This window comes from Heptranchias perlo, chromosome 13 (assembly GCF_035084215.1).
Source record: "Heptranchias perlo isolate sHepPer1 chromosome 13, sHepPer1.hap1, whole genome shotgun sequence".
NCBI classification, from domain to species: Eukaryota; Metazoa; Chordata; class Chondrichthyes; order Hexanchiformes; family Hexanchidae; genus Heptranchias; species Heptranchias perlo.
The window spans coordinates 802,587-816,592 of NC_090337.1; the positions used below are offsets into that span (position 1 = coordinate 802,587).

Sequence of the window (14,006 nt, forward strand, 5' to 3'; positions counted from 1 at the left end):
TCCCCTCTAAACCTCCCGCCTTTTACCTTGAATCTATGCCCCCTTGTTATAGAACCCTCAACGAAGGGAAAAAGCTCCTTAGTATCCATCCTATCTGTGCCCCTCATAATTTTGTACACCTCAATCATGTCCCCCCTCAGCCTCCTCTGCTCCAAGGAAAACAAACCCAATCTTCCCAGTCTCTCTTCATAGCTGAAGCGCTCCAGCCCTGGTAACATCCTGGTGAATCTCCTCTGCACCCTCTCCAAAGCGATCACATCCTTCCTGTAGTGTGGCGACCAGAACTGCACACATCTACTTTCAAAGATGCTAAATCCCCTTAATACTTCCTCTCTCACTATGTTTATCCCATCCAATATTTCACCCTCCTCCTCCTCAACTACAATCCCTGCATCGTCCCCCTCCTTTGTGAAGGCAGATGCAAAGTATTCATTAAGAACCAGACCCACATCTTCCACCTCCACCTCCTCTTTTTGGTCTCTAATAGGCCCTACTCTTTCCTTAGTTTTCCTCTTGTTCTTTATGTATTTATAAAACATCTTTGCATTTTCCTTAATTTTATTTGCCAGTATTTTTTCATGCCCTCTCTTTGTTTTCCTAATTTCCTTTTTAATTTCACCCCTGCACTTTCTATGTTCCTCTCGGCTTTCTGCTGTATTGAGCTCTCGGTATCTGACACAAGCTTTCCTTTTTTGCCTTATCTTACCCTGTATGTTCCCTGTCATCCAGGGGGCTCTAGATTGTGGGAACATGTTTACTCTGAACCCCTTGAATCTCCCCCTTGAATGCCTCCCACTGCTCTGACACTGATTTACCTTCAAGTAGCTGTTTCCAGTCCACTTTTGCTAAATCACTTCTCAGCTTAGTAAAATTGGCCTTTCCCCAATTGAGAACTTTAACTCCTGTTCTATCTTTGTCCTTTTCCATAACTATGCTAAATCTATCTGAATTATGATCACTACCACCAAAATGCTCTCCCACTGATACTCCTTCCACCTGCCCAGCTTCATTCCCTAAAATTAAACCAGAACTGCCCCCTCTCTTGTTGGGTTTGCTATGTACTGGCTAAAAAAAGTTCTCCTGAATGCAATTTACGAATTCTGCGCTCTCTTTACCTTTTACACTGATTTTATCCCGGAATAGAAACAGCAGCTCACTATTTGCAAACAATTAGCCCAATGGCTCTTAAAGGAATTCAGTGTCAATGTGAGTGTTTTTTTACTCATTCTCGGGATGTGGGCATCGCTGGCAAGGCCGGCATTTATTGCCCATCCCTAGTTGCCCTGAGAAGGTGGTGGTGAGCCTTCTCTGCATTCCTTGTGGTATGTGCCCATGTGAATTTACACTGTAGTGTAAGTGTGAGTGTGAGTATACACAACCAGTGTACATGTGAGTGTGACTATACACAGCCAGTGTAAGTGTGAGGGTGAGTATATAAGGGTCAATATACCTGTGAGAACCTAGAAGGTTCACTCGGTTAATCCCGGGGATGAGAGGGTGGACATATGAGGAGAGGTTGAGTAGATTGGGACTCTACTCATTGGAGTTCAGAAGAATGAGAGGCGATCTTATTGAAACATATAAGATTGTGAAGGGGCTTGATCGGGTGGATGCGGTAAGGATGTTCCCAAGGATGGGTGAAACTAGAACTAGGGGGCATAATCTTAGAATAAGGGGCTGCTCTTTCAAAACTGAGATGAGGAGAAACTTCTTCACTCAGAGGGTAGTAGGTCTGTGGAATTTGCTGCCCCAGGAAGCTGTGGAAGCTACATCATTAAATAAATTTAAAACAGAAATAGACAGTTTCCTAGAAGTAAAGGGAATTAGGGGTTACGGGGAGCGGGCAGGAAATTGGACATGAATTTAGATTTGAGGTTAGGATCAGATCAGCCATGATCTTATTGAATGGTGGAGCAGGCTCGAGGGGCCGATTGGCCTACTCCTGCTCCTATTTCTTATGTTCTTATGTTCTTAAAGCGAATGCTTGAGTGCAAGTGAGTGCGTGTGAGTGAGTGCGTGAGTGTGAGTGAATGGTGAGTGCGAGTGAGTGCATGAGCGTGAGTGAGTGCGAGCGCGTGAGTGCATGAGTGTGAGTGTATGAGTGTGAGTGTATGAGTGTGAGTGCGTGAGTGTGAGTGTATGAGTGTGAGTGTGAGTGCGTGAGTGCATGAGTGTGAGTGTATGAGTGTGAGTGTATGAGTGTGAGTGCATGAGCGTGAGTGTATGAGTGTGAGTGCGTGAGTGTGAGTGTATGAGTGCAAGTGAGTGTGAATGCGAGTGCAAGTGAGTGCGAGTGTGAGTGCGAGTGTGAGTGCGAGTGCGAGTGCGAGTGTGAGTGCGAGTGTGAGTGCGAGTGCGAGTACGAGTGCGAGTGCGAGTGCGAGTGTGAGTGCGAGTGTGAGTGCGAGGATACCTTTGCAGGTCCTATTATCTGAATGGAGGATGTAGCTAAATCTGCAGGAACAGTAAAATCCACCGATGTAATTGTGACAGAAATGGTCACAAACCATCTCTTCATCCTCCTTCTCCGCACATTCATCGATATCTACAAAAGATAAAGCAGAAAATAATTAACATCTCACACCAGTTATACTGACCAGAGATAGACTAGAGACCAGTTAAACCATGCTGACGAGGGATCGACCTCTGACCGCCGATACAGGACTGACCACTGACACACACTGACCACTGACACACACTGACCGCCGACACACACTGACTGCCGACACACACTGACCGCCAATACAGCACTGACCGCCGACACACACTGACCGCCGACACACACTGACCGCCGACACACACTGACCGCCAATACAGCACTGACCGCCGACACACACTGACCACCGACACACACTGACCACCGACACATACTGACCGCCGACACACACTGACTGCCGACACACACTGACCGCCGATACAGCACTGACCGCCGACACACACTGACCACCGACACACACTGACCACCGACACATACTGACCGGTGATACAGCACTGACTGCCGACACACACTGACCGCTGAAACACACTGACCGGTGATACAGCACAGACAACCGACACACACTGACCGCCGACACACACTGACTGCCAATACAGCACTGACCGCCGACACACACTGACCGCCAACACACACTGACTGCCAATACAGCACTGACCGCCGGCACACACTGACTGCCAATACAGCACTGACCGCCGACACACACTGACCGCCGACACACACTGACTGCCAATACAGCACAGACAACCGACACACACTGACCGCCGACACACACTGACTGCCAATACAGCACTGACCGCCGACACACACTGACCGCCGACACACACTGACCGCCGACACACACTGACTGCCAATACAGCACAGACAACCGACACACACTGACCGCCGACACACACTGACTGCCAATACAGCACTGACCGCCGACACACACTGACCACCAATACAGCACTGACTGCCGACACACACTGACCGCCGACACACACTGACCGCCGACACACACTGACCGGTGATACAGCACAGACCACCGATACAGCACTGATCGCCGATACACACTGACCGCTGAAACACACTGACCGCTGACACACACTGACCGGTGATACAGCACTGACCGCCGAAATACACTGTGTAGTAGCCTTTGATGTGTCACCTTGTCAAAAGCCTTCTGGAAATCCAAGTCCACCACATCCACAGGATATATAGTAATAGTAGGGGACTTTAACTTTCCCAACATTGACTGGGACAGCCATAGCATTAGGGGCTTGGATGGAGAGAAATTTGTTGAGTGTATTCAGGAGGAATTTCTCATTCAGTATGTGGATGGCCCGACTAGAGAGGGGGCAAAACTTGACCTCCTCTTGGGAAATAAGGAAGGGCAGGTGACAGAAGTGTTAGTGAGGGATCACTTTGGGACCAGTGATCATAATTCCATTAGTTTTAAGATAGCTATGGAGAATGATAGGTCTGGCCCAAAAGTTAAAATTCTAAATTGGGGAAAGGCCAATTTTGATGGTGTTAGACAGGAACTTTCAGAAGTTGATTGGGAGAGTCTGTTGGCAGGCAAAGGGACGTCTGGTAAGTGGGAGGCTTTCAAAAGTGTGCTAACCAGAGTTCAGGGTAAGCACATTCCTTATAAAGTGAAGGGCAAGGTTGGTAGAAGTAGGGAACCTTGGATGACTCGGGAGATTGAGGCCCTAGTCAAAAAGAAGAAGGAGGCATATGACATGCATAGGCAGCTGGGATCAAGTGGATCCCTTGAAGAGTATAGAGATTGCCGGAGTAGAGTTAAGAGAGAAATCAGGAGGGTAAAAAGGGGATATGAGATTGCTTTGGCAGATAAGGCAAAGGAGAATCCAAAGAGCTTCTACAAATACATAAAGGGCAAAAGAGTAACTAGGGAGAGAGTAGGGCCTCTTAAGGATCAACAAGGTCATCTATGTGCGGAACCACTGGAGATGGGTGAGATCCTAAATGAATATTTCACATCGGTATTTACGGTTGAGAAAGGCATGGATGTTAGGGAACTTGGGGAAATAAACAGTGATGTCTTGAGGAGTGTACATATTACAGAGAGGGAGGTGCTGGAAGTCTTAACGCGTATCAAGGTAGATAAATCTCCGGGACCTGATGAAATGTATCCCAGGACGTTATGGGAGGTTAGAGAGGAAATTGCGGGTCCCCTAGCAGAGATATTTGAATCATCGACAGCTACAGGTGAGGTGCCTGAAGATTGGAGGGTAGCAAATGTTGTGCCTTTGTTTAAGAAGGGCGGCAGGGAAAAGCCTGGGAACTACAGACCGGTGAGCCTGACATCTGTAGTGGGTAAGTTGTTAGAGGGTATTCTGAGAGACAGGATCTACAGGCATTTGGAGAGGCAGGGACTAATTAGGAACAGTCAGCATGGTTTTGTGAGAGGAAAATCATGTCTCACGAATTTGATTGAGTTTTTTGAAGGGGTAACCAAGAAGATAGATGAGGGCTGTGCAGTAGACGTGGTCTACATGGACTTTAGCAAAGCCTTTGACAAGGTACCGCATGGTAGGTTGTTACATAAGGTTAAATCTCACGGGATCCAAGGTGAGGTAGCCAATTGGATACAAAATTGGCTTGACGACAGAAGACAGAGGGTGGTTGTGGAGGGTTGTGTTTCAAGCTGAAGGCTGTGACCAGCGGTGTGCCTCAGGGATCGGTGCTGGGTCCGCTGTTATTTGTTATTTATATTAATGATTTGGATGAGAATTTAGGAGGCATGGTTAGTAAGTTTGCAGATGACACCAAGATTGGTGGCATTGTGGACAGTGAAGAAGGTTATCTAGGATTGCAACGGGATCTTGATAAATTGGGCCAGTGTGCCGATGAATGGCAGATGGAGTTTAATTTAGATAAATGTGAGGTGATGCATTTTGGTAGATCGAATCGGGCCAGGACCTACTCCATTAATGGTAGGGTGTTGGGGAGAGTTATAGAACAAAGAGATCTGGGAGTACAGGTTCATAGCTCCTTGAAAGTGGAGTCACAGGTGGATAGGGTGGTGAAGAAGGCATTCAGCATGCTTGGTTTCATTGGTCAGAACATTGAATACAGGAGTTGGGATGTCTTGTTGAAGTTGTACAAGACATTAGTTAGGCCACACTTGGAATACTGTGTACAGTTCTGGTCACCCTATTATAGAAAGGATATTATTAAACTAGAAAGAGTGCAGAAAAGATTTACTAGGATGCTACCGGGACTTGATGGTTTGACTTATAGGGAGAGGTTAGATAGACTGAGACTTTTTTCCCTGGAGAGTAGGAGGTTTCGGGGTGATCTTATAGAAGTCTATAAAATAATGAGGGGCATAGATAAGGTAGATAGTCAAAATCTTTTCCCAAAGGTAGGGGAGTCTATAACGAGGGGGCATAGATTTAAGGTGAGAGGGGAGAGATACAAAAGGGTCCAGAGGGGCAATTTTTTCACTCAAAGGGTGGTGAGTGTCTGGAACGAGCTGCCAGAGGCAGTAGTAGAGGCGGGTACAATTTTGTCTTTTAAAAAGCATTTGGACAGTTACATGGGTAAGATGGGTATAGAGGGATATGGGCCAAGTGCAGGCAATTGGGACTAGCTTCGTGGTATAAACTGGGCCTGTTTCCATGTTGTAAACTTCTATGATTCTATGATTCTATGATTCTATAACTGACACAACAATGACTGCCGATACAGCACTGACTGGTGATATTGCACTGACCAGTGATACAGCACTGACCGGTGATATAGCACTGACCAGTGATACTGCGCTGGACAGTAATACAGCACTGACCGCTGGTACAGCACTGACTGGTAATAAAGCACTGACCAGTGATACAGAACTGACTAGCGATGCAGCACTGACCAGTGATACAGAACTGACTAGCGATGCAGCACTGTCCGGTGATGCAGCACTGACCGGTGATACAGCACTGACCGGTGATACAGCACTGACCGGTGATACAGCACTGACCGGTGATATAGCCGTAACCACTGATACAGAACTGGCCAGTGATACCGCACTGACCGGTGTAAACAATTTTACAACACCAAGTTATAGTCCAACAAATTTATTTTAAATTCCACAAGCTTTCGGAGGCTTCCTCCTTCGTCAGGTGAACGGTGTGGAAAGGAAATTTTCGAATCCCCGGAGCGGAGAAACTACGCCATGTTCTCCGCAGCCTTCAACATGTCATCAATGATGACGAACACCTCGCTATGGCCATCCCCACACCTCCACTACTCGCCTTTAAACAGCCACCCAACCTCAAACAGACCATCGTTCGCAGCAAATTACCCAGCCTTCAGGAGAACAGCGTCCACAACACCACACAACCCTGCCACGGTAACCTCTGCAAGACATGCCAGATCATCGACACAGATACCACCATCACACGAGAGGACACCACCCACCAGGTACATGGTTCATACTCCTGTGACTCGGCCAACGTTGTCTACCTCATACGTTGCAGGAAAGGATGCCCCAGAGCATGGTACATTGGCGAGACCATGCAGACGCTGCGACAACGGATGAACGGACACCGCGCAACAATCGCCAGACAGGAGGGTTCCCTCCCAGTCGGGGAACACTTCAGCAGTCAAGGACATTCAGCCACCGATCTTCGGGTAAGTGTACTCCAGGGCGGCCTTCGAGACACACGACAACGCAAAATCGTCGAGCAGAAATTGATATCCAAGTTCCGCACCCATGAGGACGGCCTCAACCGGGATCTTGGGTTCATGTCACACTACACGTAACCCCACCAGCGAACAAATGTTATCTGTTTTTAATATAACGGGTCATTGACTGTCTTCCTTCTCTCTCTCTCTTTTTTTGTTTTTGGGGGGTTTGTATATTCAGTGGCCTTTTTAGGTGACACCTCTCTGTCTGCTCACTGTGATTGCCTTGGCAACGGGCAGTAATCACCAGGCATTGTTCTGTGATTTTAAAATGCGAAGGATTCGAAAATTTCATTTCCACACCGTTCACCTGAGGAAGGAGGAAGCCTCCGAAAGCTTGTGGAATTTAAAATAAATTTGTTGGACTATAACTTGGTGTTGTAAAATTGTTTACAATTGTCAACCCCAGTCCATCACCGGCATCTCCACATCATCAGCACTGACCGGTGCTAGAGCACTGCCCGGTGATACAGCAATGACTGCTGATACAGCACTGACCGCCGAAACAGCGCTAACAGGAGATACCGCACTGACCACTGATACAGCACTGATGACCGATACAGCACTGATGGCTGATACAGCACAGACCGGTGATACAGCACTGACCGCCAATAGAGCACTGACCGCCGATAGAGCACTGACTGCTAATGCAGAACTGACCGGTGATACAGCACTGTCCGGTTACATAGCACTGATCACCGATACAACACTGACCAGTGATACAGCACTGACCACTGATTCGGCACTCACAACTGATACAGCACTGACTGATGATACAGAACTGACAGGTGATACAGTACTGACCGGTGATACGGCACTGACCGGTGATACAGAACTGACAGGTGATACAGTACTGACCGGTGATACGGCACTGACCGGTGATACAGAACTGACAGGTGATACAGTACTGACCGGTGATACGGCACTGACCGGTGATACGGCACTGACAGGCGATACAGTACTGACCGGTGATACAGAACTGACCGGCGATACAGTACTGACCGGTGATACGGCACTGACCGGTGATACGGCACTGACCGGCGATACGGAACTGACCAATCATACATCACTGACCGCTGGTACAACACTGACCTCTGATACATCATTGAACGCAGATGCAACACTGACCGGTGATACAGAACTGACTGCCGATACAGCACTGGCCAGTGATACGGCATTGACTGGTGATACAGCACCGGCCTCTGATACAACACTGACCGGTGATGCAGAACTAATCGGTGTTACAGCACTGACCACAAATACAGTACTGGCCACTGATACAGAACTGACCACTGATACAGAACTGACAACTGATACAGAGCTGACCGGTGATACAGAATTGACCGGTGAAACAGCACTGACCACTGATATAGTACAGACCGGTGATACAGCACTGACCACCGATACAGAACTGAACAGTGGTACTGCCCTAACCAGTGATACAGCACTGACCGGTGCTATATACTGACCACTGAAACATTACTGACCAATGATACAGCACTGACCACTGATTCGGCACTCACAAGTGATACAGCATTGACAACTGATACAGAACTGACCGGTGATACGGAACTGACCTGTGATATGGTACAGGCCAGTGATACAGCACTGACCAGTACTACACACTGACCAGTGATACAGCCCTGACCACTGGTACAGAACTGACCAGTGATACAGCACTGACCAGTGATACAGCACTGACCGCTGATACAGCACTGACCACTGGTACAGAACTGACCAGTGATACAGCACTGACCAGTGATACAGCACTGACCACTGGTACAGAACTGACCACTGGTACAGAACTGACCAGTGATACAGCACAGACCGCTGATACAGCACTGACCACCGATACAGCACTTACCACTGATACAGAACTGACCAGTGATACAGCACTGAAAACTGATTCAGCACTGACCGGTCATATAGCACTGACTTGTGATACATAACTGACCAGTGATACAGCACTGACCAGTGATACAGCACTGACCACTGATAAAGCACTACATACGGACAAACGAACATACGAATTAAGAGTAGGAGGAGGCCATTCGGCCCCTCGAGCCTGCTCTACCATTTGATAAGATCATGGCTGATCTGATTGTGACCTCAACCCTACTTTCCCGTCTACCTACTATAACCTTTAACTCCCTTCACAACATTCCATTTGCCTTCCTAATCACTTGCTGTACCTGCATACTAACTTTTTGTGATTCATGTACTAGGACACCCAGATCCCTCTGTACCTCAGAGTTCTACAATCTCTCTCCATTTAAATAATACACTGCTTTTCTATTCCTCCTGCCAAAGTGGACAAGTTCACATTTTCCCACATTATACTCCATTTGCCCACTCACTTGACCTATCTATATCCCTTTGCAGACTCCTTATGTCCTCTTCACAACTTACTTTCCCACCTACCTTTGTGTCATCAGCAAATTCAGCAACCAGACATTCGGTCCCTTCATCCAAGTCATTGATATAGATTGTAAATAGTTGAGGCCCAAGCACTGATCCCTGTGACACTCCACTCGTTACATCTTGCCAACCTGAAAATGACCCATTTATGCCTACTCTCTGTTTCCTGTTAGCTAACCAATCCTTTATCCATGCTAATATGTTACCCCCTACACCATGAGCTCTTATTTTGTGTAGTGGCCTTTGATGTGTCACCTTGTCAAAAGCCTTCTGGAAATCCAAGTCCACCACATCCACAGGATCCCCTTTATCCACGTTGCTTGTTACTTCCTCAAAGAACTCTAATAAATTAGTCAAACACGATTTCCCTTTCACAAAGCCGTGCTGACTCTGCCTGATTGCATTGGGATTTTCTAAGTGCCCTGCTATAACCTCCTTAATAATAGATTATAGCATTTTCCCTATGACAGATGTTAAGCTAACTGGCCTGTAATTTCCTGCTTTCTGTCTCCCTCCTTTCTTCAATAGAGGAGTTACATTTGCTATTTTCCAATCTGATGGGACCCTTCCAGAATCTTGGGAATTTTGGAAAATTAATACCAATGCATCTACTATCTCCGCAGCCACTTCCTTTAAGACCCTGGGATGAAGTCTGTCAGGACCTGGGGACTTGTCAGCTTTTAGTTCTAATATTTTTGTTCAAAACCCTTTCCCTGGTGATTGTAAATGTTTTAAGTTCCTCCCTCCCTTTCACCTCTTGATTCACAATTATTTCTGGCATGTTATTTGTATCCTCTACAGTGAAGACGGACACAAAATATCTGTTCAATTCATCCGCCATTTCCTTATTCTCCATTATTAATTCCCCAGACTCACTCTCTAGAGGACCAACGCTCACTTTACTTACTCTTTTCCTTTTTAAATACCTGTAGAAACTCTTACTATCTGTTTTTATATTTCTAGCTAGCTTTCTCTCGTACTCTAATTTCTCCCTCTTTATTCTTTTAGTCATTCTTTGCTGTTTTTTATATTCTGTCCAATCTTCTGACCTGTCACTAATCTTCGCGGAATTGTATGCTTTTTCTTTCAATTTGATACTATCTTTAACTTCCTTAGTTGGCCACGGACGGTACGTCCTTCCCCAGAGTCTTTCTTTCTCACTGGAATGCATCTTTGCTGAGTGTTATGAAATATCTCATTAAATGTCATCCACTGCATCTCCACTGACATATCCCTTAACCTCAGTTCCCAGTTCACTTTAACCAGCTCTGTCTTCATGCCCTCATAACTGCCCTTATTTAAGTTTAAAACACCGACAATTGATACAACAATGACTGCCGATACAGCACTGACCAGTGATACAGCACTGACTGGTGATATAGCACTGACCAGTGATACTGCGCTGGACAGTAATACAGCACTGACCGGTGATACAGCACTGACCACTGATACAGCACTGACTGGCAATACAGCACTGACCAGTGATACAGAACTGACTTGCGATGCAGCACTAACCGGTGATACAGCACTGACCGGTGATACAGCACTGACCACTGACACAGCACTGACCGGTGATTCAGCACAGATCGCCAACACACACTGACCACCGAAACACACTGACCGGTGATACAGCACAGACTGCCGACACTGCACAGACTGCCGATACACCACTGACCGCTGGCACACATTGACCAGTGATACAGCACTGACCGGTGATACAGCACTGACCGGTGATACCGCACTGACCACCGATACCGCACTGACCACTGATACAGCACTGACCGGTGATACAGCACTGACCGGTGATACAACAGAGGCCAGTAATACAGCACTGACCATTGATACTGCACTGAAACTGATATAGAACTGAACAGTGATACTGCACTGACCAACGATACAGCATTGACCGCCAATATAGCACTGACCGGTGATATAGAACTGAATGGTATTAGAGCACTGACCAGTGATACAGCACTCACTGACGATACAGCACTGACCGCTGCTGCACATTGGCCAGTGATACAACCCTGACCACCGATACAGCACTGACCACTGGTACAGAACTGACCAGTGATACAGTACTGACCGCTGATGCAGCAATGACCAGTGATTAAATATTGACTGCCGATACAGCACTGACCACCGATACAGAACTGAACAGTGGTACTGCCCTAACCAGTGATACAGCACTGACCGGTGCTATATACTGACCACTGATACAGCACTGACCACTGATTCGGCACTGACCACTGATTCGGCACTGACCACTGATTCGGCACTCACAAGTGATACAGCATTGACAACTGATACAGAACTGACCGGTGATACGGAACTGACCAGTGATATGGTACAGGCCAGTGATACAGCACTGACCGGTACTACACACTGACCAGTGATACAGCCCTGACCAACGATACAGCACTGACCACTGGTACAGAACTGACCAGTGATACAGCACTGACCGCTGATACAGCACTGACCTCTCTGAGCTCATCTCATCCATGATGTATCAAGTCATTAGATGTATTCAAGAAGGAGATAGATATATTTCTTAATGCTAAAGGGATCAAGGGATACGGGGAAAAAGCGGGAACAGGGTACTGAGTTAGACGATCAGCCATGATCATTTTGAATGGCGGAGCAGGCCCGAAGGGCCGAATGGCCTACTGTTGCTCCTATTTTCTATGTTTCTATGTTTCTATGAGTTCCATCTCCTACTCCCTTGGCACCATTCCTACTTAACTGCTGACCACATAACTTCCCTTCCTGGCCCCCATATTAACTGACATTGAAAATGTTTCCCTCTCCTCAGTTACTGTCCCCCTCCCTTTCAAAACTGCCGTCATCATCCCCCCTCCTCAAAAAACTCATCTTTGCCCCCTCTGTCCTTGCAAACCATCACCTCATCGGCAACCTCCCGTGTTGTCAGTTCCCAGCTCAAGGTGCAGACTGACCAGAACTGGACACAGTGATCAAGGTGCAGACTGACCAGAACTGGAGACAGTGATCAAGGTACAGACTGACCAGAACTGGATACAGTGATCAAGGTACAGACTGACCAGAACTGGATATAGTGATCAAGGTACAGACTGACCAGAACTGGATATAGTGATCAAGGTGCAGACTGACCAGAACTGGAGACAGTGATCAAGGTGCAGACTGACCAGAACTGGAGACAGTGATCAAGGTGCAGACTGACCAGAACTGGATACAGTGATCAAGGTGCAGACTGACCAGAACTGGAGACAGTGATCAAGGTGCAGACTGACCAGAACTGGATACAGTGATCAAGGTGCAGACTGACCAGAACTGGATACAGTGATCAAGGTACAGACTGACCAGAACTGGAGACAGTGATCAAGGTGCAGACTGACCAGAACTGGATATAGTGATCAAGGTGCAGACTGACCAGAACTGGAGACAGTGATCAAGGTGCAGACTGACCAGAACTGGATACAGTGATCAAGGTGCAGACTGACCAGAACTGGATACAGTGATCAAGGTACAGACTGACCAGAACTGGATATAGTGATCAAGGTGCAGACTGACCAGAACTGGATACAGTGATCAAGGTACAGACTGACCAGAACTGGATATAGTGATCAAGGTGCAGACTGACCAGAACGGGATACAGTGATCAAAGTGCAGACTGACCAGAACTGGATATAGTGATCAAGGTGCAGACTGACCAGAACTGGACACAGTGCTCAAGGTGGGTCTGACCAGAAGGGGACCCTGTATTCAAAGTGCAGTCTGACCAGGATTGGCCCCAGTGCTCACAGTGGGTCTGACCAGGATTGGCCCCAGTGCTCACAGTGGGTCTGACCAGGATTGGCCCCAGTGCTCACAGTGGGTCTGACCAGGATTGGCCCCAGTGCTCACAGTGGGTCTGACCAGGATTGGCCCCAGTGCTCACAGTGGGTCTGACCAGGATTGGCCCCAGTGCTCACAGTGGGTCTGACCAGGATTGGCCCCAGTGCTCACAGTGGGTCTGACCAGGATTGGCCCCAGTGCTCACAGTGGGTCTGACCAGGATTGGCCCCAGTGCTCACAGTGGGTCTGACCAGGATTGGCCCCAGTGCTCACAGTGGGTCTGACCAGGATTGGCCCCAGTGCTCACAGTGGGTCTGACCAGGATTGGCCCCAGTGCTCACAGTGGGTCTGACCAGGATTGGCCCCAGTGCTCACAGTGGGTCTGACCAGGATTGGCCCCAGTGCTCACAGTGGGCCTGACCAGAGCCCTGTACAATTTGATCATGACTTCCTCTGACTTGTACCCTCTTGTTCTAACATCTATTGGCTTTGTTGATTACTGCTCTTTGCTCCCTTCAACCTTCCACTGGTGGCCATGCCCTCAACCATCTGCTGCCTGCCCTCTGTAATTCCCTCCCGAAATCTCTCCACTTCCCTCTCC

At 47.7% G+C, this 14,006-nt stretch overlaps 1 protein-coding gene across 5 annotated transcripts in view; it reads right to left on the bottom strand.

Annotated features, from left to right (window-relative positions):
- Positions 1 to 14,006, bottom strand: part of masp1 (MBL associated serine protease 1) — a 409,480-nt gene that overhangs the window by 252,184 nt on the left and 143,290 nt on the right. For all 5 annotated transcript variants that reach the window (XR_010965392.1, XM_067994819.1, XM_067994820.1 and 2 more), the window contains exon 4: positions 2,414 to 2,545. Coding sequence is in view for 4 of the 5 variants with exons in the window: in XM_067994819.1 (XP_067850920.1) it covers positions 2,414 to 2,545 (132 nt within the window). In the remaining variant the exon portion in view is untranslated. The remainder of the gene's footprint in view (positions 1 to 2,413; positions 2,546 to 14,006) is intronic.